The 26,550-nt window shown below is 46.9% G+C and overlaps 3 protein-coding genes across 19 annotated transcripts in view; 2 read left to right on the top strand and 1 right to left on the bottom strand.

Moving 5' to 3' along the window:
* VCF1 (VCP nuclear cofactor family member 1) overlaps nucleotides 1-16,379 on the top strand; it is a 28,132-nt gene extending 11,753 nt beyond the window's left edge. For 2 of the 6 annotated variants that reach the window (XM_015438796.4, XM_005584816.5), the window contains exon 3: nucleotides 9,564-11,966. In XM_015438796.4, the coding sequence (XP_015294282.1) occupies nucleotides 9,564-9,654 (91 nt within the window). In that variant the 3' untranslated portion in view covers nucleotides 9,655-11,966. Of the gene's footprint in view, nucleotides 1-6,633; nucleotides 6,697-9,563; nucleotides 11,967-15,173 lie in introns of those variants that run through there. The other 4 variants (XR_012426090.1, XR_012426091.1, XM_005584815.5 and 1 more) reach the window with 4 other exon arrangements.
* On the bottom strand, nucleotides 10,825-26,020 carry COG1 (component of oligomeric golgi complex 1). Of its 4 annotated transcripts, none has more exons than XM_074020273.1 (14): nucleotides 25,694-26,020; nucleotides 22,690-22,954; nucleotides 22,360-22,541; nucleotides 22,050-22,220; nucleotides 19,029-19,185; nucleotides 18,278-18,488; nucleotides 17,154-17,945; nucleotides 16,204-16,350; nucleotides 15,541-15,702; nucleotides 13,664-13,791; nucleotides 13,080-13,188; nucleotides 12,522-12,631; nucleotides 12,076-12,151; nucleotides 10,825-11,018 (listed from the first exon to the last, which is right to left on the bottom strand). In XM_074020273.1, exons 2-14 carry the CDS (start codon nucleotides 22,899-22,901, stop codon nucleotides 10,881-10,883), a joined length of 2,595 nt encoding a protein of 864 aa, XP_073876374.1. In that variant the 5' UTR covers nucleotides 22,902-22,954; nucleotides 25,694-26,020; the 3' UTR covers nucleotides 10,825-10,880. The 4 variants fall into 4 exon arrangements, with proteins under 4 accessions (XP_073876374.1, XP_005584874.2, XP_073876375.1 ...); XM_005584817.4 differs by having other exon boundaries at nucleotides 22,690-22,934; XM_074020274.1 differs by lacking the exons at nucleotides 22,360-22,541; nucleotides 22,690-22,954.
* SLC39A11 (solute carrier family 39 member 11) overlaps nucleotides 25,466-26,550 on the top strand; it is a 564,073-nt gene continuing 562,988 nt past the window's right edge. For all 9 annotated transcript variants that reach the window (XM_065531931.1, XM_074020277.1, XM_015438787.3 and 6 more), the window contains exon 1: nucleotides 25,466-25,582. The gene's annotated coding sequence lies outside the window, so the exon portion shown is untranslated. The remainder of the gene's footprint in view (nucleotides 25,583-26,550) is intronic.

Genomic DNA, 26,550 nt, shown 5'->3' with positions numbered 1-26,550 from the left:
AAAATTAGCCGGGCCTGGTGGTGCACGCCTGTAGTCCCAGTTACTCAGGAGGCCTAGGCCTAGGCCTAGGCGGGAGAATCACATGAACCTGGGAGGTGGAGGTTGCAGTGAGATGAGATCGCACCACCGCACTCCAGCCTGGGTGACATAGCGAGTCTCCGTCTCTGAAAACAAAAAACAAAAAACAGAAGTGGCTTACCTAGGACAGTTTCAGCCCCTTTCTTGTCTCTACTAGAAAGCAAACTTTTTGATGTTAATATTAAAATCCTAAGGGAATTCTTAGTGGGAATGCAGAAATGTGAGAAACACATGGAACCAGGGGATCCATGTATCATAAAATTAGGAATCTATAAATTCATTTGTTTTAACTGATAAGAATTGCTGAGTGTTAGGTGATTTTTAAAAAAATAATGTGAATTCGTATGACAATAGGAGTATTTAGAAGAATTTTTTAAAATGTTATTTTAAGCTCTTCATTCTTGCCCCTTCTCATCTTTAATCCATCTTAGAGTAGTAGTATTAATACGTTCTAAGAGACTGATTTGGTCGACTGTTTTCAGTGGAACTGTTAGGGTTGTGTGTTTAGAACCCTGTAGCAAATTAAGTCTGAAATTAAGTTTTTTTTTTTTCTTTCTTTCTTTGGAGACAGGGTCTCACTCTGTCTCCCAGGCTAGAGTGTGGTGGTATGATCATGGTTCACTGCAGCCTTGACCACTTCAGGCTCAGGTGATCCTCCCACCTCAGCCTCCTGAGTAACTGGGACTACAGGCGCGCACTGCCATGCCCAGCTTATTTTTATATTGTTTTTGTAGAGACAGGTTTTCACCATGTTGCCTAGGGTGATCTCGAACTCCTGGACTTACGCGATCCACCTGCCTCGTCCTTCCAAAGTGCTAGGATTATAGGCATGAGCCACCATGCCTGGCCTGAGATTAATTTCTGAAAAGATCCATTCAAAAGGAAGGAACAGTGCTGTTAGTCTAATTTATAGTATACATTTACTTTGCTTACAGTTTAAATCCTTGATATGTTTGTAAATACATCAGCTCACAGCATACTAAGCTACCCCAAGCAGTTTCGTTGTTTTTTTTTTTTTTTTTGAGACGGAGTTTTGCTCTTGTTGCCCAGGCTGGAGTGCAGTGGCGCAATCTCAGCTCACCACAACCTCTGCCTCCCAGGTTCAGGCGATTCTTCTGCCTCAGCCTCCCGAGTAGCTGGGATTACAGATGCTTGCCATTATAGCTGGCTAATTTTTTTGTTGTTGTTTGTATTTTTAGTAGAGATGAGGTTTCACCTTGTTGGCCAGGCTGGTCTCCAACTCCTGACCTCAAGTGATCCACCTGCCTTGGCCTCCCAAAGTATTGAGATTACAGGCATGAGCCACTGCACCCAGCCCTGCTTTTCAAATTAAGAAGAGAAAGCATTTGGTTCTAGATAATATACACATAGCTCTCTTCTTATGAAGCAGAATGGCTTAGTGATTAATATTTCTGCCTGGGGTGGGGGTGCTTTCTTAAGGTTATTAGTAGAAATAGTGTTGGGAGTTGTTTAGTTACTGCCGTGGGTGTAAATGAGTTGTCTCTTAAACTGACTTTGTACAGTGGAAAATTAAAATTAAAGGCAGGCCTGGCTGAGAGACCAGGGCTTCTGTGCCCTTTGATGTATCATTTGAGCCGTTTGGACTAAGAAAATGAACTTCAACTTCCCCGTCCTCTGCTTCACAGTTTCGTTGTATCTAGCCCTTCTGCCAAAGAGAGTAGTATGTCCTTCTGCCTGTTTGCTCTATGTTCTCTCAAGACTCCTGAAAGCTTTTTCTAGTATTTCTCCCTTCTTTTCATCTCTTCAGATTCCTTTTACCCACTCTTTCTTTCCCTGGCCTGCTAGTGGGCTCTTTTCCCCACTCACCTCCTCTCTGCCTTGTTTTCCCCTCAGCTTCCTGTGTGCCTTCTCCCTCTCCCTTCACGACAGACACCTTCAGTTGCCTGCAGCCACTGCTGGGACTTTCTCATCAGCCTTCCCTCCCTTCCTCTCTGGATCCTGGCTTCCTCCTTGACTCCGTTCAAACTTTTTGCCAGGCTCACCAATGGTCTTTCCATTCAGCAAACAGTTCCCGAACACCTGCTGTCTGCCCAGCACTGTCCTGATGCTCCGAGTCCCCTGTATCTTCTTCCTCTCCTTCCGGAGTTCTTTCCTTCCCCCTCGGGGGTGGGGCGTGTTCTCCTTCCTTGCCATTTCCACAGTCCTCCTGGGCGTGCCTTCCTGCTTGCTGTATTATGAAAGTTCCTAGTAGGGCTTTGCTCTCAGACCCCTGACCTCATTCATCACCCACAGGTTCCTAGGATCCCCACTCATAAGTATAGACCTGAGCCAGTCTTACATGCTCAGGACCCACATGTTCCTGCAGCCCTCATGGCTCTTGATAATCTAGCCATCACCTCTTGCGCAGTTTCCCTCTCACTCACTCCTGCCAAGGGCCTACCCACACCACACCTTGCTTTTCTGAGATTGCTTTTGTTCCCATTGGTCGTACCCTGCCTATGAAAATTCTTCCTCATCCTCCTGGGCCCAGCTGAGACACTATTCATGGTAAGGAGCCTTTCCTAGTACTCAGTCAGCATCCATTGCTGGATTCTCATCACCACAGTAGCTGTGAACGGTTGTTACCAATGGATATGGTGCCACCACTTTCTTGATTCAGCTCAGTAAATATTTACTGAATGGTTCAGCAGCCCTACTGGAATGACTTGTACATAGTAGGCACACAAACATTTCTTTGCCCAGTGGTTGGATGTGAGAACAAGCTGCGCCCTCCTTTTGCCAGCATGGTGCTGAGGTGAGGCCCTGGCGTTTACGCTTTAAAAAGTCCCTAGTGGCCAGGTGCAGTGGCTTACACTTATAATCCTAGCACTTTAGGGGGCTGAGGCAGGAGGATACCTTGAGCCCAGGAGTTCAAGACCAGCCTGGGCAACAGAGTGAGACCCCGTCTCTACAAAAAATAACTTGGCATGGTGGCATGCACCTGTAGTCCCAGCTACTCAAGAGGCTGAGGTGGGAGGATCGTTTGAGCGTGGGAGGTCAAGGCTTGAGTGAGTTGTAATCATGCCACTGCTCCAGCCTGAGTGACGGAGCAAGACTCTTTTTCAAAAAATGAAATAAAAAGCCCATAGGTAATTCCAAAATATTGTATCATGGCAGTTCTCTTCTGGGTCTTACCCAGATGTCTGCAGTTACAAGGATACTATGGTAGATTTTTTTTTTTTTTTTTTTTTTGAGACGGAGTCTCCCTCTTTTGCCCAGGCTGGAGTGCAGTGGCGCAGTCTGGGCTCACTGCAAACTCCGCATCCTGGGTTCACGCCATTCTCCTGCCTCAGCCTCCCAAGTAGCTGGGACTACAGGCCCTCGCCACCATGCCCGGCTAATTTTTTGTATTTTTCTTAGAGACGGGGTTTCACCGTGGTCTTGGTCTCCTGACCTCGTGATCCACCCACCTCGGCCTCCCAAAGTACTGGGATTACAGGCGTGAGCCACTGCGCCCGGCCCGATGGTAGATTTTATTATTGCCAAAACTAACCTAGAATCCTTTTTCACACAGATCTTCAAAACAGGACTCTTTGTATACTGTTTAGAGAGATTCTTGGCCAGAGCCTTCATAAATTTACCTTGATTGTGTTCATAGACCTGCAAGGGGTTTTCATTTCACAGATCACGCACAGCTTTTTTCTCTTTGGATTGCCAATACAGATTTGTCATGAAAACAGCCTGGTCACATGTCATGTCAGCACTACGCCTAAATGGACAATTCAGAGAAAAGAAAATGAGCTTTGTAACCGTTGATTTGGTTAAACTGTTTGATGAGTCTGTAAGGCATCAGGATCATGAGAGTGGGATTCCTATTTGATGGTCCTTCTCAGTCCCAAAGTCTTTGGACCCTTGTGTCTCTTTTGGTAAAAGAATTTGCTGTCTTTTCGAGAACAGATGTGACAAGGTAAACACTTCTCTACCAAGATAGCAATTTCCATTTCCAAAGCCATGTATCAAGTAGTGGCTTTTGCCCTCAAGCAATCTGATATTAAAAAGCTTCAACTAAGTGAGGGAAATAGGATTTTTTCCTATTTCAAGATTTTTACTTTAGGAGACAAAAATGCTTTACTTCTGTATATATCTTAAGGCACTAATACAGACTTCGAATTTAGTTTTATGCCTTTTGGGTTAGAAGTGAAGAATGGTCTTTCCTTTATCCCATAAAGCAGATGACTTTGTTGTCTGACAGTGTTAAGATCAACTACAGTAACTTAAAAAAATTTTTTTGACCCTGTTCCATAGAAATGCTTTATTTTGTAACCCAGTACATACCAAATATATTTGTGAATAATTGAAAGAAAACTTCACAGAACAATATCCTTATGTCGCACACTTTGTTTTCCTTTTTTTTTTTTTTTTTTTTTTTTTTTTTTAAATGCTGGTTGTAACCCACCAATTTTATGCTGGTTTCACTTGCAATTTGAAAAATCCTGGTCCATCTATAGATTGTGTGACACTCCCTAAGCCTCCCCAGTAGTGAGAAAACTGATCTGAATTGTCAGAAAATAGAAACCAAAGCATAGTTTAAAACTATTGTTGGCCTGCTCAATGCAAGTGAATACAACTGAAGCAGCTTTAGAAGTTTAGAGGTAGTTAAGGTGAAACAATCTTCTCAAAATCATATTGGCAATATCAATACTTTTCAGTCTCCATTTTGAAGTTAAATGTAATTGAAGACCTTACTTGGTTTCGTAGTAGCATTCTTTTTTTTTTTTTTTTTTTTTTTGAGACAGAGTATCACTCTGTCACCCGGGCTGGAGTGCAGTGGTGCCTTCTTAGCTCAGTGTAACCTCTGCCTCCCAGGTTCAAGCAATTCTCCTGCCTCAGCCTGTTGAGTAGCTGGGACTACAGGGATGCGACACCACGCCGAGCTAATTTTTAAATTTTTTGTAGAGACGGGGTTTCGCCATGTCGGCCAGGCTGGTCTCGAACTCCTGGCCTCAAGTGGTATGCCTGCCTTGGCGTCCTGAAATGCTGGGATTACAGGCGTGAGCCACCATGCCTGGCCCATGGTAGCATTCTTTTTTTTTTTTTTTTTGAGACAGAGTCTTCCTCTGTCACCCAGGCTGGAATGCAGTGGCACAATCTCAGCTCACTCCAAGCTCCGCCTCCTGGTTTCACACCATTCTCCTGCCTCAGCCTCCCAAGTAGCTGGGACTACAGGCGCCCGCCACCACGCCTGGCTAATTTTTGTATTTTTAGTAGAGACAGGGTTTCACCGTGTTAGCCAGGATGATCTCAATCTCCTGACCTCGTGAGCCGCCCTCCTTGGCCTCCCAAAGTGTTGGGATTCCAGGCGTGAGCCACCACACCCGGCCATGGTAGCTTTCTTTTTTTTTTTTTTGAGATGGAGTCTCGCTCTGTCGTCCAGCCTGGAGTGCAGTGGCCGGATCTCAGCTCACTGCAAGCTCTGCCTCCCAGGTTCACGACATTCTCCTGCCTCAGCCTCCCGAGTAGCTGGGACTACAGGTGCCTGCCACCACGCCCGGCTAATTTTTTGTATTTTTTAGTAGAGACGGAGTTTCACCGTGTTAGCCAGGATGGTCTCGATCTCCTGACCTCGTGATCCACCCGTCTCGGCCTCCCAAAGTGCTGGGATTACAGGCTTGAGCCACCGCGCCCGGCCATGGTAGCATTCTTTAGCTACTTCCTCATGATCAGTTTCTTCCTCAAAAGAAATGATTTTTGGTAGATACTTTAGAAAATAAATTTTAAAATAAAATAGAAGATCCAAATCCTAAATATTTTGTCATATATATCCTTCCAGATTTTTGGTGTATATAAATATATGTATTATACATTTGAGAAAAACATTTTAAGAATCAACTGATATACTATATACACTGTTTAGTATGAACTGAAATGATGTAAAAAATGATGCTAAAGACTTTGATGTTAGAGTATGTACATCTCTATGACCATTGCTAATGGCTGAATAGAATTTCATCATATATGTATATAATGGATGTAATATAATTAAACTAATTATTTATTGGACATTTAGGTCATTCCAGTTTTTAGCCATTATAAATAAGGCTCAGTAAACCCTTTTTTTTTTTTTTTGAGACAGAGTCTTGCTCTGTTGCCAGGCTGGAGTGCAGTGGCATGATCTTGGCTCACTGCAACCTCTTCCTCCCGGGTTCAAGTGATTCTCCTCCCTCAGCCTCCCAAGCAGCTGGGACTACAGGCGCGCACCACCACGCCCAGCTAATTTTTGTATTTTTAGTAGAGACGGGGTTTCACCATGTTGGCCAGGATGGTCTCAATCTCTTGACCTCGTGATCTGCCTGCCTCAGCCTCCCAAAATGCTGGCATTACAGGCATGAAGCACCGCGCCCGGCCACGATTTTTTAAATGCACTAGAAATTGCAAATCTACCTAACCCTGAAAAAAAAAAGTTATGTACAGACATCTTCCCTAATCTATTTAAATAACTTTTGCCTTTTCTCAGAGTAGCATCACCCTTGTGCTATTATAGTATGACATAGATATAATTTGAGATGAAAACTTGACTTACTAGAAACTGATTGTAGTTCTTGCCTTGATTTTCAGACAGTACCTGTATTGAGAAACAGTAAAGAAAACAGACTAAGAGGAAACAAAGCGTTCTGCGTGGTGGGTTTCTTATTGAGTGTAGTTACCTGTTTGTTAAATATTCGTGATTCGCAAGGCGCAAGTGGCCATTCTATGTTGTTATGCTAGGTTAGGAGAGGCCTTTGTAGAATACAATTTGTGTTTTTGACTTTGACTTCTTAAGCCTCTATGTAAATACAGTTGCAGCTGCTGCAAATCCTGCTATCTGACTTCATCAGCCCAGCCCATTATCATCCTTTCATGAGGTTTTTATTTTTTATTTTTTTTATTCTAGAAAGAGGGGTTGTCTCCTGCTACCTATAGGCAATGGGGTATGTGGCCATAGCTCCAATGGCCTCGGCACCATCACAAGTCTTGGTTTCAGTCTTGTTAATGATGGCAGCTTTGTGAACATTGCTTGTTTTCATTGTTTTGGATAAGTTATCTATACGCATATTATTGGATGTAATTTTTGGTTAAAAAAGGGATAGAACTAGGATTTTAAAAATCACTTTAAAATATGTATTTGTAAACAGCATTTTATTTAATTTATACATTTTTATAATAAAAATAAATAATAACCACATTGCAAAGAAGTTAAAGTGTAGAAAAAACCAAGCAGCTATAATCTTTCTGTTCTAACATAACTACTGTGATTTCATTCTTTCTTTCCAGTCTTTGTTTATATTTTTTGAGACAGTCTCATTCTGATTGCCTAGGCTGCAGTGCAGTGGCACAATCTTGGTTCACTGCCACCTCGACCTCCCAGGCTCAAGTTATTCTCCCACCTCAGCTTCCTGAGTAGTTGGGACTATAGGCGCGAGCCACCACACCCAGATAACTTTTTTGTTTTCTTATTTTTGTGTGTTTTGTATTGTTTATGAGATGAAGTCTCGCTCTGTTGCTAGGCTGGGGTGCAGTGACATGATCTCGGCTCACTGCAACCTCTGCCTCCCGGGTTCAAGCAATTCTCCTGCCTCAGCCTTCCTAGTAGCTGGGACCACAGGCGCACACTACCATGTCCAGCTAATTTTTCTATTTTTAGTGAAGACGGGGTTTCACCATGTTGGCCAGGATGGCCTCGATCTCCTGACCTCGTGATCTGCCCGCCTCGGCCTCCCAAAGTGCTGGGTTTACAAGCATGAGCCACTGCACCCGGCCTTTTTTTTTTTTGAGACAAAGTCTCACTCTTGTTGCCCAGGCTGGAGTGCAATGGCACAATCTCGGCTCACTGCAACCTCTGCCTCCCAGGTTCAAGTGATTCTCCTGCCTTGGCCTCCCTCATAGCTGGAATTACAGGTGCCCTCCACCATGCCCGGCTAATTTTTGTATTTTTAATAGAGATGGGGTTTCTCCGTGTTGGCCAGGCTGGTCTTAAACTCCTGACCTCAGGCATGAGCCACTGCACCCAGCCAATCTTTTTGTACTTTTCGTGGAGATGGGGGTTTTGCCATGTTGGCCAGGTCTCGAAGTCCTGCACTCAAGCAATCCACCTGCCTCAGCTTCCCTAAGTGCTGTGATTAAAAGTGTGATGCACTGCACCCAGCCTCCAGTCTTTTTTTTTCTTATGTGTAGACTTTACCTAGTTGTAACCAGCTATTTCAGAACCAATGTCTTTGCCTAAGGGAGTATAAGTTTGGATGTATTAAAGGGCTAAGTTAAAAAAAATTATATACTAGATATTCATTACTAGAATTCTTTCTCATGTGCTGAATACAATATTGTATTGAGTTGTAAATACAGAAAGGTACCGCCAATTGAGTTATCAGGGTTGTCATTTATTAGAAATGCAACAGTAAAATTGTAAAATAAGGCTGGGCATGGTGGCTCATGCCTGTAATCTCAGCACTTTGGGAGGCCAAGGCAGGAGGATTGCTTGAACTCAGGAGTTGGAGAGCAGCCTGAGCTGCCTGAGCGAGATCTTGTCTCTGCTAAAAAAAAAAAAATTTACTGGGCATGGCGACGTACATATGTCGTACGAGCTACTCAGGGGGCTGAGGTGGAACAATTGCTCGAGCCCAGGAGATTGAGGCTACAGTGAGCTTGATCCACTGCACTCCAGCCTGTGTGACAGAGTGAGACCTTGTCTCCAAAAAAGATAAAATAAATTGTAAAATACTGTAATTCTGAAATGGGTCCTTCACGTCACCCTCCCCTTTGAAAGTCCTAGTGGTGGAAGGCAGAAATTTCTGAAAGTGACTTTTTTTTTAAAACATGGACTGCAGAATGAAAGTGACTCTTATCAGGGATCTCTGAGTAGCCTCTCCAAGATGACCAAAACACCAAGTCATATTAGTTACATGAAAGAAAAAATTAGGCACGCTCATGTACACACACGTACATATGAACTGCAATAATGCCAACATAAGATAACTTGACTAGAAGTCTATTAAGTCCTTTCAGGGTCTGTCCTGCAGTTACAGAATACCATTTTGTGTCCATGATGATCACAAAATTGGCATAAGCTTTTAGTTTTTATCCTCACTTGTGCCCAGAAGCCATCTTATTTGTCACTTTTTATACCCTGTCCCAATGACTGATACATTCTCTTGGAGGCTGAGAACTTTCTTCTTTGGTTGGAAATAATTGAATGAATGGGAAAAGCAGGTAGAGAATATGTGTAAAAGAATTAGGATATAGTTGACAGGATTTGGAGTTAGGGCCCGTGCTTGAACCTGGACCCATCCTCCTAGATCTGTGTATTAGGGACAGTAAATCCTGCTCAGCCTGACAGGGTGGCCGTGAGGAGAGGCGTCTTAGGAGAGCATACTTTATAAATTCCAAAGCCCAGTGTATGTCTTCATCCTCAAGCTGAACTGGAAAGGTACTCTTAATAGAGCACTGTACATGAAACCACAGTAAAGCTCTTAAACAAAACAGCCTGATTGTGACCCTGTTTCTTCTTCCAGTCTTCAGGCAGTGACAGTGGTGGGAGCAGCAGCAGCAGCAGCAGCAGCATCAACAGCCCGGACAGGGCCAGTGGGCCGGAAGGCAGCTTGAGCCAGACCATGGCTGGATCCAGCCCTAACACGCCTCAGCCCGTGCCCGAGCAGTCTGCGCTGTGCCAAGGCCTCTACTTCCACATCAACCAGACCCTGAGGGAGGCCCACTTCCACAGCCTACAGCACCGAGGGCGGCCTCTGACATGATGTGCCGGCAGTTTCTTGCCTTCTGTGAAGGGACAGCGCTGTGCAGATTTGATATTTCAACTTACAACTTGTTTTAAAAGAAAAATTGCACACGAAAAATGCCTGTTGGCTTTTCAGTCTATATTTGAAATAACAGGTTAACAGGCAGTTGTTTACTTGTGGTTTTGCTGCACTATTGCAATTTCAAAGGGGCTTTGAAGCAATTTTTTATAGGATTCTTTTGAGGGAGGGCATCAAATCTATGTCAAGGTAGTGGTTTGAGGAAAACTCATTCTGTGTGTTGAATCCATAGTATGTCCCATTCAGACTGATTTCCAAATCTGTCAACTAGAAACTCTACTTGATGTAAAGAGCCTTTTAAAAATGCGGGATCTTCAATTTTTTTTATTCAATAAACTAGTAAAGAGTATCTAGTTTCCATGAAAAAACATAAGTTTTTTTCCAAAATATAGGAAGCTTGATTCAGTCTTGCACTGAAATTAACTGCCATACTACCTCTCAGTATGTAGATGTTCTATTGAAAGTACTCTCTCCTGTGTAACAGGAGAATAATCAGATCCAATTCAGACTGTCAGTGAAGCACCCTCCCTAATAATAGTCTCTACTCTTTGTTATATATTTGTATTTCCAGGGAGAACGTCTTTTAGATTCCTGTATACCCAGATAACTTCTGTGTCACTATTCCTCCAGAGTCTGCACCTCAGACTTCAGTAGGAAACATGGCACAGTTCTGCAAGTGAAGTAATATGTAATGACTTTTTGTCCTACAAACTTGGTCAGTCAGCAGCTTATACGATCTCACTGACAATTCCACCTTGCAGTGTCAACAATTAAGGCGTTGTTGAATGCTAATAAAATGTAAGCTACCTGAACTGATGTCTAAAGCAACAAGTATTGTGAAATTATGGGACAAGGATTAACCTGATGCTTAAAGTAACCCCCAACAGTAACTAGGGGGCCACATTCCATCAGTGAAACTGCAAAGATTGGTGTGGCTGAGAATCAGATGAGCAGAGGCATCTTTAGAAGAAATAATGTGGTAGTATTTATTTAGGGAGACACAGACGTGTTGCCATGTTACTTAGTCATACTAGAGAGCCAGCCCAGTTTGAATAATGAAGGTGCAGACGTGTTGTCTTCTTCGCTGACGAGCTGTCTGAACAAGGAGCCAGGAACTGTCGGGTCACCAGCTGTGGAGTGTGCCGGGGGGACAACCTGCCATTGGATGTAGAGAAAAGTGCCTTAGAGTTGACCTGAGCCCTCCTGCCCACTCGCCCTCCGCACGACGCCACTCAGAGTCCACACGGCACACACAGCGGAGCTGAGAAGCACGATGGCTCTAGTCAGAAGACTCTGCTGTCGGTCCAGATTTGAAGAGGACACAGGGAACAGCATGAGCCTTTGTGACAAAACTAGAATTTGGAAATGAGGACTGTCCTGGGAAAAGGGTAGACACAGGCACCTCTCTCCACAACCTGCTAACATAATGTGGGCAGAACTGAAAGATCACTGCAGTGGAAACTGTTCTGGAAGAGGCTGCAGCATAGCCCATGCTTAGGGACTGGATGGTTTTTGCAAGAGCTTTTTTTTTTTTAACTACCATCTCCCAACTTTTAAAGCCAGATACTTGATAAGGATTTTAGATCTTAATGGGTTCAATGGTAGGGAATATGGAAAGGATACACTGCTAATACTGTGTCTAACAATAAAGCAAACAACTCGATGCTGTAAGAAGACAAGCTGTTTGAGCTTTCAAACACACGTGCACACAGCACAATTCAGAAATACCCAGGTGGACTCCTGCAGGCTTAACAGTTGGCATCCTACTGAAACGAAACGTGTATTAACAAGAAAATGTCAAACTTTTGGGGAAACAAATTTTCTATTATTTCCCACCCAACTAAAAGGGAAGATAAAACCATCATCATCAGAACAAAACAGATTTTTTCCAAACAAGTACAATGATAGTGCTGGGTTGCCAGTTAACTCTTTCACCCTAATAAATTCAAGAGATCATCTCCATCCTGTCCTGTATATTTTCTACATTTCTATTAAGAGGCTACTTGGTAGTGTCAGTGGGCATCTCTTACACCTTCTAGTAGCTCAAGCTAGTAAAACCTTGTACTTCTCTATTGCGCCGCCATTAAAAGCAGCATTAGTGCATTGTGTCATTCAGTTCTTTATCAGTTATTTAAAAGGGCGCTGATCATTGGGTGCCTCGGTGGGAGGTGGGGACCCATCCGCGGATGAGCCTTTTGCTCTTGGCACCAACCTGGGCTTTTGTTTCGACGTTTCTGGTTGATTTAGCCTTTCGCGTGCTTGTCATGCTCAGTGGGAGAAGTCCAAACCTCCAAAACAAGAGGAAAGAATTTAGTAGCACAAACAGGCAGTTCTGGGGCCCAGCAGAGGCCTCTTTATTTTTTATTTATTTATTTTTTTTTTGAGACGGAGACTCGCTCAGTCGCCCAGGCTGGAGTGCAGTGGCACGATCTCGGCTCACTGCAAGCTCCGCCTCCCGGGTTCACGCCATTCTCCTGCCTCAGGCTCCTGAATGGCTGGGACTACAGGCGCCCGCCACCACATCCGGCTAATTTTTTGTATTTTTAGTAGAGACAGGGTTTCACTGTGTTAGCCAGGATGGTCTCAATCTCCTGACCTCGTGATCCGCCCACCTCCGCCTCCCAAAGTGCCCAGCAGAAGCCTCTTAGCAGCCTTTACCTGATCTGACTGGATGCTAGTGGCAGGATGTTATGGGGTTCTTGGGAGTTGAACGTACTGCTCCGGGGGGCGAGCTGATTCTCTGTACCAGTCACCAATCCAAAAAGAACCTGGCAGACAAGAAGTGGAGCTCAATAAAATGCAGAGGTTTCATTGTGCAGGTAAAAGGCAGGCAAAAAAAAAAAAGTCACCGATCACTATCGTATTTCTAAGCATCATTTTGGGGAATGTTCTGAGTGCGTTAATGCTTCATGATTACTTTTTATCACTGCCCACAGGTCAGAATCTGAGAGGCAGGGCGTTTTTTATTCCTGTTTCTGAGGCCTGGATAAAACTGTAATAATCCTTATTTATAACTAAAGGGGCCAAATCTTGGTTGCCTCAGTGTGTGAGATTTTATCTAATCCTCTTTCAGCTCTCATAACTACACTCGGCTATTTGTGTCTTATCCCCCTCCCTACGCTGCATCCTGGAGTATTATGTGCTGGAGCAGGTTAATTTTGTAATTTCAGCCTGTGGCACTTGGTTCGCACTGAGCATGTTTTTGATTTGACTCACAGAAGTTCGCTGCACCAGGCGATGAAGGTTGCTGTTAAGGTGTGGTGTGAAAACGTCCAGGTCAAATGGATCAATGAGGGCTTCCAGGTGGTCAGTCACTTTCTCAATTCTGAGAAAAGGATTAGGATCATTACTGTCCACATTTTTTAGGATCATAATATCCTACTGCTGTAGAAATCTTGGAGTTGGATTTTATTCTACGTGGTTGTTGGCTTAGTACATTTGTCACTGATGATAGTGCTTAAGTCACCCTCAAGAGTTTCAACCTGACATCATGTCTAAGTGAAGCCCACCCCTTCCCCCTCTTCTGTCTATAAGAAGAGCACTAAGTGCTCGAATGATACTCAGCAGCTGCTAGGCTGACTCAGAAGAGAGGCGAAGGACAGTCCACCTATTTCACTTGACCATGGCATTTATCCAGCAGGCGGCCATTATTTAACTTGCTGGTAATATGAGCACTGACTGTTCAAAACAAACACAATGAATGTGCTGTATAACAGGCTGACTCTGGTGGCTTCCCAGCAAAGGGACTATCTGCTTTTGGAAGAGACTGCCTTGACATAGCTCAGTAGAGGATACGACACCTGGAGTCTGGCTTGCTCCGGCCACTCTTCACCTCGTCAGCCTTGGCTGTCAGAACAACGTTGAGGTAACGCAGATCATAAAGCAGCTGCAGCGCCCGGTTCTGGGTGACTGGAAATGCACCTTCTTTCTGCAAATGAATTCCCGGTCCCCACCCATGAAGAGAGAGGACTTGGTATGTGAGCGTAATAAACAGCTTCATGTTTTGGTTGAGTTTCAGCTTGCTATTCAGAAGCAGATGGTTTTAATACTCATATGGTCAGTTTAATCTCACAACAACAAAACAAGTTATGTTAGAAACTTGATCTTAAAATTAAAAACCTAACAGCAGGGAAGAGAAATGGCCCTTAAAAAAGGCCTCATGCTGTAAATGGTTGTTCTAAAGGAAAAAAAAAAGGCTCCTTGCATGAAGGAAAAGTATTTTGAAGAAGCTCATTAGAGAAGACTTACTGAATTCTTTCCAAAATCAGGATTTGTTCCTTCTTGGGACTTTTCTTTCTTTTTTTTTTTTGAGATGGACTCTCGCCCTGTTGCCCAGGCTGGAGTGCAGTGGCACAGTCTGGGCTCATTGCACCCTCCGCCTCCCAGGTTCAAGCGATTCTCCTGCCTCAGCCTCCTGAGTAGCTGGAACTACAGATGTATGCCACCACGCCCAGCTAATTTTTGTATTTTTAGTAGAGATGGGGTTTCACCATGTTGGCCAGGCTCGTCTCGAACTACTGGCCTCAAGTGATCTGTCTGCCTTGGCCTCCCAAAGTACTGGGATTACAGGTGTCAGTCACTGCGCCTGACATGCTCCTTCTTAAAAAACGTTACTGGCCAGGCGCGGTGGCTCCTGCCCATTGTCCCAGCACTTTGGGAGGCTGAAACGAGAGATTTGCTTGCACCCAGGAGTTTGAGACCAGCCTGGGCAAAATCACAAAACCTGTCTCTACAAAAAATGCAAAAATTAGGTGTGCTGGCGCATGCCTTGTGGTCCCAACTATTTGGGAGGCTGAGGTGGGAGAATCTCCTGAGCCTGGGAGGATGAGGTTGCAGTGAGCCGAGATGGCGCCCCTGTATTGCAGCCTGGGTGACAGAGTGAGATTTTGTCTCAAAAAAGAAAAAAAAAAAAAAAGTTACAAATGAAATGGGATTATACACCAAGGGCAGAACGCTTCCTAGACAGTGAAAGTGGTGTGAACGGTTGGGAGACAAGAACTCCCCGTAAGCGAGCACCTCTGTGTGTCACACCGTGTGGCAGGCAACCGTTCTCTAACTACCCAGTCACCCCTGAGGTAGGTGTGCTATGGCTGGGACGGGGAGGGGGGGCTGTCTGCCTTTTACAAGTGAGGAAACCACTGAGCAGCTTATCTACAGGATCACATTTGGTCCTGAGGAAACAGAGGTTAATGATTTGCCTGGAGCCGCCAGTGAACAAGTGGCAGCACTGAGTTTGGAAGCCAGGTCTTTTATTTTGAAGCTCTGATCCTTTTCATTGTTTTTTTGATTTTTTTGTTTTGTCTTTTTAAGAGACAGGGTCTTGCTTCGTCGCCCAGGCTGGAGTGCAGTGGTGCGATCATAGCTCACTGCAGCCTCGAACTCCCAAGCTAAAGCCATCCTCCCACCTCAGCCTCCCAAAGTTCTGGGTCTTGGTCTTTCCATCTGTGCTGAGCTGCCTTCTTAGCGAAGATCTGCTCGACTCTTCAGAATGGGTGTAAGTAAACTCACAGCGCTGGGTGCCACTCCTAAGATAGAGCATTTTTACAGGACCCGATGCCTGGGCTGGGTGATCCTTAACAGTTTGAGTCTTTGATGTGAATTGCTCAAACCCAAGACAAAACTAAGGTTTTGTTTCGTTTAATTTGTGTTTTTAATGGGCAAACATTCAGACACCTACCTTACTCTGTTTTTCTTCAGAAAGTTTCTCATAGGCAGCTACTACTTGAACCATACAGCTTTTCAGCATCTCCTGTAATGTCACCTTTGGCAAGGCGTGGCCTCCAACCCGATTAACTTCCTGGCATAAACTAAACAGGAAGGACTGTACATACCAGGATGGCTAAAAGAACAAAGAAATGTCACATTGCCAACTGCACCAATTAAATGACACACCATGAAAGTGAACCCACTTAATCTTACAAGGCCTGTTTGCCAGGACTTTGGCCCCTCTCAGCAACGCTTCTTACAGGCAGACTGTTGAGCAGACACAAGGCCCCTGGTTAAGTGCAATTTGCTGTTACCCCCTCTGCGGTCTGAGGCTGATCTAGCAGAGGTGCCTGTGTTTTATGCTGCTGATTTCACGGCAAGTAAGTGGTTCTCTAATTAGCACAGAGCCTATGCTACAAAAGGAAAGAATGGTTAACTGACTTCTTGAACAGTCTGCCATTTACTTAGCCCTACATCTACTATGCCCCCATAGTAGAAAGTTACAGATGTTATTTTCAGCTATTCCTCAGAAGTTGTATGTTGAATGATTTTCTAAAATCTTTTCTTCTTTTCCATGGAGCAGTTATATTCCCTTTTTCAGCCCATGGTGCCTGCTGGGATGGGACCTGCTCACCTGTGCAGGGAGTCGGATCTTGGATGTGACGCTGCTGCCAGACTCTGCCTCCTCCTGAATTTCTAGCTCATCCCAGCTGGTGGCTGTGGCCAGGACTGAGCCAGCATCATCTAGAAGTAATGACTGGGTGAATCCATGAATCAAAACCTGGTAATAAAAGGCAAATATCCATACAAGCCACTCAGATCCTCTGTAGAGTTTCTTTAAAACAGTCTGCGTAATCCTGAGAACAGCGCAAGCTGCTGAAGTTGTAGGAACAGTGATGGTATCAGTCCTCTTTTGGCTAATTATCAATGATATCAGCCCTGGGAATTTTGTTGCTAACTACCCTATAAATGTCATATACCACTTCTTTTTTTTTGAGACAGGGTCTTGCTCTTCTCCCAGGCTGACTGCAGTGGCGCAATCACGGCTCACTGCAGCCTTGACCTCCTGGGCTCAGGCAATGCTCCTGCCTCAGCTTCCCAAGTAACTGGGACTACAGGCATGCACTACCACACCAGAATAATTTCTGTACTTTTTGTAGAGAGGGGGTTTCATCATGTTGCCCAGGCTGGTCTTGAATTCCTGGGTTCACACAATCCACCCATCTCAGCCTCCCAAAGTGCTAGGATTACAGGTGTGAGCCACCATGCCTGGCCCAAATACCACCTCTTAAGGTACAAGTGGAGACTACTGGGAATATGATATTTAGGTTAAAGAGAGGAAATACAGGCAGAAAGTCTTTCATTCTCATCTGATGCAAGGAAAAAATGCTGCTTTTCTGTCTACAGAATCTAAGCTAAAAATGAATGAAAAAGTTTTTACTGAACTTTCTGGCAGAGATGAAATAACTGTATGAAATAAGAAATGTTTTGCCTTTACTACTGAAGGAGCTGATTGAGGTTGGCAAGACTGGAATATGACAAAAGTGAGACAAGACAGGGGTAAGAAGAAGTTACATCACTCACTTTCACAACTGCAGTGCTCCAGACCCGGTAGCCCATCACGCTCTGCTGGAGGAGTACTTCTTTAACCTCTTGCCACTTGGCCTGTGTAGGAATGATTTCCTGAGTTTTCACCTTTCCCTGTTTTCTCAGAGCCCGAAACTCCCTTGCTGGTTTCTCTGAGCTCTCTGATTTTCCTAGGATGCACTGCTTCAGATGGGGGCACAGCTCTCCCAGGGACTGGCAGAGTCTGGCCATGAAAAGAACTGAGTGCAGTGTAGCACTGTTGAGGGCATCCTGTTGCCCTTGCACACCTTCTTCAATGCTCTGCAGCTCTGCCCGGATGCAGTCCACGATGTGCTTGATGCATGCCACGGACTGAGTCCGCAGCATCTCCTGCACAGTTCCTGCGTCTGCGTATCTGTCAAAAGCAGAGCTCTTGGCCTGTGTGGGAGAAACGTCCTTGGGCAGTGACGAGTCATCAGAGGGGAGGTAAGCCAGGAGGTCATCTAGTTTAACCTTCAGCTTAGAATCCAGGGCAGAACAGAAGTTCTGTACACAAGGGCTAATGGCTTGTGCTTTCATGGAGAGGCCGCTACTGGCAAACTGACCCCGGTTTGCCACGCTGACCCAGGCCGCGTCGGAAGGCAGGTCATTAGGACTCTCGGACCAGAGGAAGAGCGACATGTTGTACTCAAAGTGGATGTGCTTATTTGAAGGGGAGTTGCTGGTGCTGCTTTCAAGTTCCTGCAAAGCTGAAACCAGGAGCTCCTTGGAGCTACTGGAGATAGAGTCAAAGCCTTCCTTTGTCAGAGTCTAAAAGAGAATGAGAGAAGAGTTCTAATCACAGTTCCTTTAAGGATGCTTCAAAACAAGAGTACCAAATGGTAATTTATCCTAGCATTCAGAAGGTTCACTATCTTCAGAAAGATGGCATGGTGTTGGCAGAGAATAAAGCCATTGTTGATGAACATGGGCCCATTCCCGACCAAGTGACAGAGGCCTGGTGTATTTTCAGCTCTAGACTCTGTATCTGTTACTAAGCAGGAAAAGAATATACTTGGGAAGTGACGGAAGTCTCGCGAGACTGTCAAAATACCACTAGGATTGGCCATAAAACAGGTAGACCATGTGACTGTCCAGCTCACCTGTAATCGGTCAAGGAACAGTTGCTGCATCATATCTTCCCAGAACAAAAGCGGCTTCTCCAGAAGCCGCCGACACAGCACATCCCAGCTGTGATTGGCGGACTCATTGGTGAGTAACTCCCACATAGCGTCCCGGATTCCCGCGAGGCCCTTCATGCTCTTCACGTACATGAGCAGGTTGGTGACCCCATTTTTAATGTCTTCGTTACACCTGCAACAGAATCATTTTCTTTGGGCTCCATCAGAGGCATGGTGTTCACATCTTTATTAAGAAAAACCTCAGAATCCCATTTGACAATCTCTTAGCTGAGTTCCAGTAGATAAATATCTATGTGTCTCAGGACTGAGAGATCTGTAGCAACACAGAGCCTTTTGGCTGGGGTGGGGCATGCAGTCTGTTGCCCGCACCAGACCTACCCTTGCTTCCCCGAGGATATAAGGAAGTCTGGACCCTGTGGAATGGCTTAAAAAACCAATGCATTAAGTAAAAACAGGAGTTGCAGAACTTTCACATAAAGAGAATTTAAAACTCCCACATAACCTTTTGAAAGACAAACTCCTTCTTGGTTCTCCCCTGGTGGGTGCTGAATGACCTCAAAGGTGGCAATGGGCCACAGAGTAAGTGGCTGATGGGCAGCACGCCATTCAGGACAGGCTTTCTGCACATGCCTTGCTGACCCTCGTAATGCCCCGCACAAGGCTGCATGGGTGGTTCCTACCAGCGGCAGGGAAGCTCTTTCTGGCTACTTACATGTGGATCCATTTCTGCAGTGTGTCTTTCAGGTATTCCTGGCTGATGGGATGTGCAAGAGTTCGGAGTGTTGGCTGGAACTCGACGATGGATGCCGGCAGGTGTTTAAACCAGCTGCAGAGTTTCATCTCTTCCTGCAGGACACCAGTGCCCTTTCCTAAAGAGAAGGCCAAGTGAGAAGCCATCTAGGCCACCCTTTGAAGTGCACATTAAAACAGGGAGTTAGGTCGGGCACAGTGGCTCATGCCTATAATCCTAGCACTTTGGGAGGCTGAGGCAGGTGGAGTGCTTGAGCCCAGGAATTCAAGACCAGCCTGGGCAACACAGTGAAACCTCACCTCTACAAAAAGGAAACAAAATTAGCCAGGCGTCATGGTGCACACCTGTAGTTGCAGCTACTTGGGAGGCTGAGGTAGGAGGATCACTTGAGCCCAGGAGGTCGAGGCTGCAGTGACCCATGATTGTGCCACTACACTCCAGCCTGGACAACAAAACGAGACCCTATCTCCAAAAAAATAAATAAATAAAAGATGGACTTAGAAGGAATTTCCAAAACTCATCAAGTTTTCCTGTGGAAGGTCAAGCTGGACTTCTGAAATACAAGGAAAGAGAAAGTACAGGACACGTGTGAGGTCCCATCAGGGACTGTGGCAGCCACCCCACAACTCTGGTCATTCTGTTGGTTGAGAAGAATGGCAAAGATCAGGAGGAAGAAAAACAGGGATCAAGAGTAGAAAGAAGAAATGAGTGCTGTGCAGTCCTGGGTTTTGTTTTGTTTTGTTTTGTTTTGTTTCTGGGGGTTTTCAAAGTAGAACTTAAGTTGTCAAAAAAGTAAAAGGTAATGGCTTCCCTTTCCTCTCAATCCTCCTACCTCCCTTAAAGATGGAAGGAAAGAATCGACTGCTTATTCTGATTAACTGAGTCATTCATAGGTCTTCAGAGGTGACCTGTCAAGAAGGGGACAGGCCTGCACTGTGCAACTCTGGGAGGCCTCATTCACTGTGTTCTGAGTATAAGGAACCCTCCGGAGTTTGAAACCCAGGGCCCTCCCAAGGCCCCTTGTACTGCTTTCTAAAGCCACGACAAGTCAGCCAGTACCCACCCTTCCTGAGTGGGATGAGGTACTAGATGTAAGCATGTAGAGGGAAAGTGAAGCATAAGGAGGTGGAGGTGAAAGATAAAGTGAGCTAAGATGAGGCGACAATAAGCACCTCTCTCTGGAAACAGCCACTTGGCCACCACCACACTCTTCTGTTTCCTTTCTACCTTTGGCTGTATCTCCTTTGTCAATTTTGCTGACACCTCCATTTGACCTTGGATTTCTGGAGTTCCATAAGGCAGAGTCCTCTGTCATCGCTTACTGATGATGTCATCCATTCCCACGGCTTGAAATAACAGCCACATGCAGATGCACAACAGTGTGTCTCCAACCAGACCTCCCAGCGATCTGTTCTGGACTCTCAGGCACCTGCCCACTTCACAGTCCCATTCCAAGGCCCCAGGCATCGCCAATGCAACATTTTCTCTCTTTCCTCTTTTTTTAAGACAGGTTCTCGCTCTGTCACCCAGGCAGCAATGCAGTGGCACAGTCACTGCTCACTTCAGTCTCAACCTCCCTGGCTCAAACGATCCTTCTGCCTCAGCCTCCCAAATAGCTGGGACCACAAGGGCATGCCAGCACACCCAGCAAATGCTTATCTTTTGTAGAGATGGGGTCTCACTATGCTGCCCAGGCTGATTTCAAACTCCTGGACTACCTAGGCTTCTAAAGTGCTGGGATAATAGATGTAAGCCACAGCAATGGGCCATTGCAAAGTGAACCCGTCATCAGCCGCTTCCAACCAGCTCCTTTTCTACTTAACTTGGTCACCTCCCTTCTCACATCCTTATAGCCAATCTGTCACCACATCCTCTCCTCCTACACAGATGTCCGAGCTGTGCAATTAGCTTCGTCTCTACTGTTCCTTCATAACCCAAGCTCCAGCGGCTGACACCCGGATCGTGGCAACAGCCTCCTAAGTGAGCTCTCGGCATCCGTTCTAGCCCCAAGGGGATCTATTGCCATCTAAAAGCCAAAGGCATTTATTTCATTTCAGTTGAGATAAATGCTACCAAATAAAAGTATAGGCCGGGCGCGGTGGCTCAAGCCTGTAATCCCAGCACTTTGGGAGGCCGAGACGAGCGGATCACAAGGTTAGGAGATCGAGACCATCCTGGCTAACATGGTGAAACCCCGTCTCTACTAAAAAATACAAAAAAACTAGCCGGGCGAGGTGGCGGGCGCCTGTAGTCCCAGCTACTCGGGAGGCTGAGGCAGGAGAATGGCGTGAACCCGGGAGGCGGAGCTTGCAGTGAGCTGAGATCCGGCCACTGCACTCCAGCCCGGGTGACAGAGCGAGACTCTGTCTCAAAAAACAAAAAACAAAACATAGGGTCCACACCAAGCCTGGAAGGTCCCAGGAGGCTTCCATTGTTCTTTGGATAAAGTCTAAATGCCCTAGCCTCACTCACAAGGCTGGGCATTATCTGGCCCCTGGCCCCACCTCCAGTCTCTGCTCAAACAGCTCTCCCCCTCACCCAGTACCTCTCAGTCTCACTGGCTGTCTTATAGTTTCTCCTCGCCTCAGGATCTTTGCACATCCTCTTCCCTTTGCCTGGAAGCCTGTTCCTTGCCCTTTTCACCTAAGTGACTTCCACTCAACCTTCAGCTTTCAGGTTAAAAGCTTCTCCAGGGAAGCCTTCTCTGACCTTGGTGAGTTCCTTCCATTCAATGTTCCCAAGGCAACTTGTACTTAGTCTTTCTAGCAATGACCAATATTGACGCTAAATGGATATTCACATATTTGTGAGTCTGACACCTGCTTCTACCACTCAACTGTGGCCTCGATGAAGGAAGGGTCTCTATTTGTCCAGTTCACCGCTCCATCCCCAGAGCCTAGCATGGTGGCTGGCACACGGTAGATGCTGAGCAAATTATCAGTTGAGTGAACCAGAATTTAAAAAGCTTGGCTAAGAGCTCACCGGCAGGATGCTGGCCTGTGATGGTCTCCAGAGTAGAGAAGAGCAAGCCACACGGCAGGGCCGGATCTGGCAGCAGTCCTTCTGGCAAAGTGTAGAAAAGGGCATGAGCTTGCTTCAGAGTGGTGGCCAGCAACTCCACTAATGAGCAAATCTGAGCCTTGATACCAGCACCTAAAAGAAAAAACCATCCTCTTTGATTACCTTTCCCAAAGCGAAAGACAGAGGATGCTCTGGAGGCTTCAGTCTCCCGAAGCTCACCCTTCTCCATCCCATGTTTAAGGACCAAATGTTGGCCAGAAGCCACACCCACCATGGTGTGGCTGGTTGAGAAGTTTCTGAATAGTTGCCTTTCTGGCCAGCAGGAAGTCTGTGAGGGCTTGGCGAGGAGAACTCTCTTCTAAGAGCATTATAGAGCACAGGGCCTCGGCCACAGCTTGGTCAGACACGGCTTGGCATTTGAGCAACATCTTGCTTTCATGCAGAATAGTTGACCTAAAAAAATGATGACAGAGGTCACCAGGATATTTTTCCCATCTTGGGTAAAGAGCTTTGGTACATCAGGAAAGAAGACAAACTCCATAAACCTGTAGTGTGACTCTTGGCCACCACCAGAGAAGCTCTTTACGCTGGATCCACTTACCGGAAGTGGCTGGCAGCTGCCACCTGCCGGATGAGTATAGGAAACCGGGAGAGGACGGGACTGTATCGGGAACTAGAAGAATCCAGCTGGAGCAGGTTGTGAAGGTGGCAGCACAGCAGGTAGAGCTGTGTGGCATGGAGATACTGAGAGGCTTCCATCGAGCTCCAGATCTTCTCAGGAATTTCTAAGAGTAGCTTGATCTGGGCAGCCATGCTGTAGAACTTCTCCTGGGATGGCTGCTGTGGCTGCAGGGGAAGGCACAGAACTAAACCAGAAGAACGAACAAAAACAATCTCAGTGTTCTGTAGGCTTGGGAAGAAATCTGGGGGTATTTAAGGATACAAAACTTCTATTAAGCTGGATTCAGTGCAACTCAGCAAGTCATCAAAGCCCAGTGTAGAAGAGTTGCCGGAGTCAGGAGTGTTGTAAGATCCCATAGTTTTTCCTACACAAGGATGCATTTCCGCTCGGCCCCATGGAGAGGTAAACTTTCATCTCACCATCTGGTTATCAGTGATCCTCTTGATGCTTCGATGGCATGAAGCCCTGTGGACTACTTCTCATGTGAGCTTTCTCCATCCTTTTCTGATGTTCAGCCTTCCTACTTTTTCTTCTGTTTTTTGGGGGGCACCATGGTCTTCTTTGCTGACTGTTCCTCTTCACCAAGGAAGGTACTGACTGCACCAAGCCACCATCTGGTTCAGTCTTTAGGCCTCTACTCATCTCAGTCTATCCTTACTTCAGGATTTTCTCTCCCTCAACCCCCTCATGAACAGCGTATTAGTCCATTCTCACACTGCTATAAAGAAATACCTGAGGCCAGGCGTGGTGGCTCACGCCTGTAATCCCAGCACTTTGGGAGGCCGAGGTGGGCAGACCACTTGAGGTTAGGAGTTTGAGACCAGCCTGGCCAACATGGTGAAACCCTGTCTCCACTAAAAATACAAAAATTAGCTGGGCATAGTGGTGCACACCTGTAATCCCAGCTACTTGGGAAGCTGAGGCAGGAGAATTGCTTGAACCTGGGAGGCAGAGGCTGCAGTTGAGCCGAGAATGCGCAATTGCACCCCAGCCTGGGCAACAGAGCGAGACTCTGTCAAAGGAAGGAAGGAAGGAAAGGAGGAAGGGAGGGAGGAAGGAACCCAAGACTGGGTAATTTATAAAGAAAAGGAGTTTAGTTGGCCCTCGGTTCCACAGGCTGTACAGGAAGCACGGCTAGGGAGGCCTAAGGAAACTTATGATCATGGCAGAAGGGAAAGCAGGCACGTCTTACGTGGCCCGAGCAGGAAGAAGGTGGGAGGATGTGCCATACACTGTCAAGCAACTAGATCTCATGGGAACTCTATCATGAGACAGGACCAAAGAGGGAAATCCCTCCCCATGATCCAACCACCTCCTACCAGGCCCCACCTCCAACACTGGGGATTGTAATTCAACATGAGATGTGGGCGGGACACAAATCCCAACCACAGCAAATGGATTAGTGCCTCATAAAAGGGCTGGAGGCAACTTTTAGGCTCTTCTACCTTCCCCCACATGAGGATGCAGCAAGAAGGCCCTCACCAGACATCAAAGGCCAGTGCCTTGATCTTAGACCCAGAACTGCAAAAAATATACTTGTATTATAAATTGCCCAATCTCAGGTATTTTGTTATAGCAGCACAAATGGACTAAGAAACCTAAATTCCAAATCTCATCATGCCCTTAAGGTCCCTCCTTACTAAGAATGACCCGTCTAAACTGACTTCCTTCAGAACTCCTAGGGTAAATACACACAATTATTTTGGGACTGTACTTTTCAATTTCTTCTTCTATGTCCCAGTAAGTTCTCCCAGGCTGTTAAAAACAACTTCCCCGTTTACCTTTTTCACCCTCCATGCCCTTTCACTTCGTTCATTGCTAGGTCTATATTCTTTAAGGGGCCGGGTGCGGTGGCTCTCGCGCCTGTAATCCCAGCACTGTGGGAGGCCGAGGCAGGTGGATCATATGAGGTCAGGTGTTGGAGACCAGCCTGGCCAACACAGTGAAACCCCGTCTCTACTGAAAATATAACAATTAGTCAGGCGTGGTGGCAGGTGCCTGTAATTCCAGCTACGCTGGTGGCTGAGGCAGGAGAGTCGCTTGAACCCAGAAAGCAGAGGTTGCAGTGAGCTGAGATCGCACCACTGCACTCCAGCCTGGGCGACAGAGAGAGACTGTCTCAAAAATAAATAAATAAATAAATAAATAAATAAATAGTCTTCAGGAATGCAAGCGGCAGTTCCAATATGAGGAGGTGTTTGTTTACCTCCCATCCTTCCTCATCTAATCAATAGCGTTTGCGGGTAAGAACACGGGATAAGGATAACCTGAATGAAAAAAGCCTTAATTCTTAAAATGAAAATGTTCAGCTATTAAAAGGTAAGGGCCGGGTGTGGTGGCTCGTGACTGTAATCCCAGCACTTTGGGAGACCCAGTCACATACATACGTAAAGGTAAGGGCTTGACGGTTGGTACTACCCTCAACAACTCCCAAAGGGTGGAAGAGCTATTTGGGACTGTGGAAGTTACTTTTGTGGGGGGATAAGTGGAAGGTTGGGAAGAGGAAGAAATGACTTGGAAGGCAGGTGTCAACACAGGGGAGAAATCTGAGAAAAACAATGTTAGGACATGTTATATAGGGGAGAGCTGAACCGTCAAGACAGAGACCCCTGGCGTTTTCCGCTGAAATTGAAAGGAGCCCAGTGAGGCGTGGGAATCAAGGCCCGGAAGTCGGGGGAAAGCGCCTGAAGAAACTGTTGAATGGCATTTCCAGAACGGATCAGCAGCCGCATCTGTGCAAGGAAGGTTGGCATTGTCCCCTGACGGGGGCCTAAAGGGTGAGGGGCGGGTAAGCTCCTCCTGGCTAAGGAAGGTGAGGACTCGCGGGGTCTGGAACTGACCGGCGGGGGGCGGGGTTGACCTGCAAGGCCAGGGGCTCCGGGACCCGCCTGCGGGGCCGCAGGGTGGGGACACGGGGACTGACCTGCGGGGCCCGCGGTGGCCGGGGTGCGGCCGAGCCGGCCTGGCGGAGGCGGGCGCAGTACTGGTCCGTGGCTTTCACGGCGTCCACCAGCCCCACGGCGCAGCGGCGCATCTGGCCGATGGTGTCGGCCGCCTCGATCAGGTCGCGGTACCGTTCGCCCACCATCTGCCGCAGCTCCTCCTTCTTGTGCTCGATCTCGGCCCGAACCTGACGCTCCAGCCCGCGGATCTCCTCCGCTCCATGCGTCTCGAAAAGAGCCGCAGGGTCGCGCAGATCCAGCCGCTTCAGCGCGGGTGAGGTGGCAGCGGCCGCCATGGTGCACTCGTCAGCCCCCGGCGAGCCACTTACTCCTTTTTAGTCCCGCCCTCGCCGCCATCTTGGTTGGGGGCGGAAGCGCTTCCGCCCCGCCGGGGGCCATGTTTGCTTCCCGAGGGGGCGGGGCGGGGCAGACGAGGGGTGGGGCCGGGCCTGCGCGGGGTTTTCTTAAAGGAAGCTGGAGGGGAGGTGAGGTCGCCAGAGAGGTGAGGTCGCCAGCTTGGCTGCGTTCCTGGGCCTGGGGTCTTCCGTTTCCCTTAGGAGCAGAGCTCCTCTGTGGAGTTAAGGGTCGGGATCGGGCCCCGCGGACTGACGGCATTGGCGCAGCCGCAGCCGCTGCTCTTCACGCGCCTGGCGCCCGCGAGCAGACTCGGGCGCGCTCGCAGCCGCTCGGTCTCGGATCGTACTCCGCGTGCAGTTTTAGGAAGAGGGACATCCGCGCCCCTCGCTGTTCCCGGGGAAGCGCTATCTCGCCGCCCCTGAAGGGGTTCTGAGCCCTTGTTTGGCGTCTGCTTTTCCTCTGCTGTTGATTCGTGTTGGGG

The sequence above is a fragment of the Macaca fascicularis genome, chromosome 16 (assembly GCF_037993035.2).
Source record: "Macaca fascicularis isolate 582-1 chromosome 16, T2T-MFA8v1.1".
Taxonomy (NCBI): Eukaryota; Metazoa; Chordata; class Mammalia; order Primates; family Cercopithecidae; genus Macaca; species Macaca fascicularis.
This window is presented reverse-complemented; position numbering and strand designations above follow the sequence as displayed.

Excerpts from the sequence above, each read along its gene's own strand:
- COG1 (XM_005584817.4), bottom strand. The coding sequence starts at position 26,008 with ATGGCGGCCGCTGCCACCTCACCCGCGCTGAAGCGGCTGGATCTGCGC. Across the intron at positions 22,935-25,693 it reads GGCCACCGCGGGCCCCGCAG|CCACAGCAGCCATCCCAGGA; the intron begins GTCAGTCCCCGT and ends CTTCCCCTGCAG. Across the intron at positions 12,632-13,079 it reads GCCTGGTGCAGCGAACTTCT|GTTCTTTTTGGATTGGTGAC; the intron begins GTGAGTCAAATC and ends CTTGTCTGCCAG.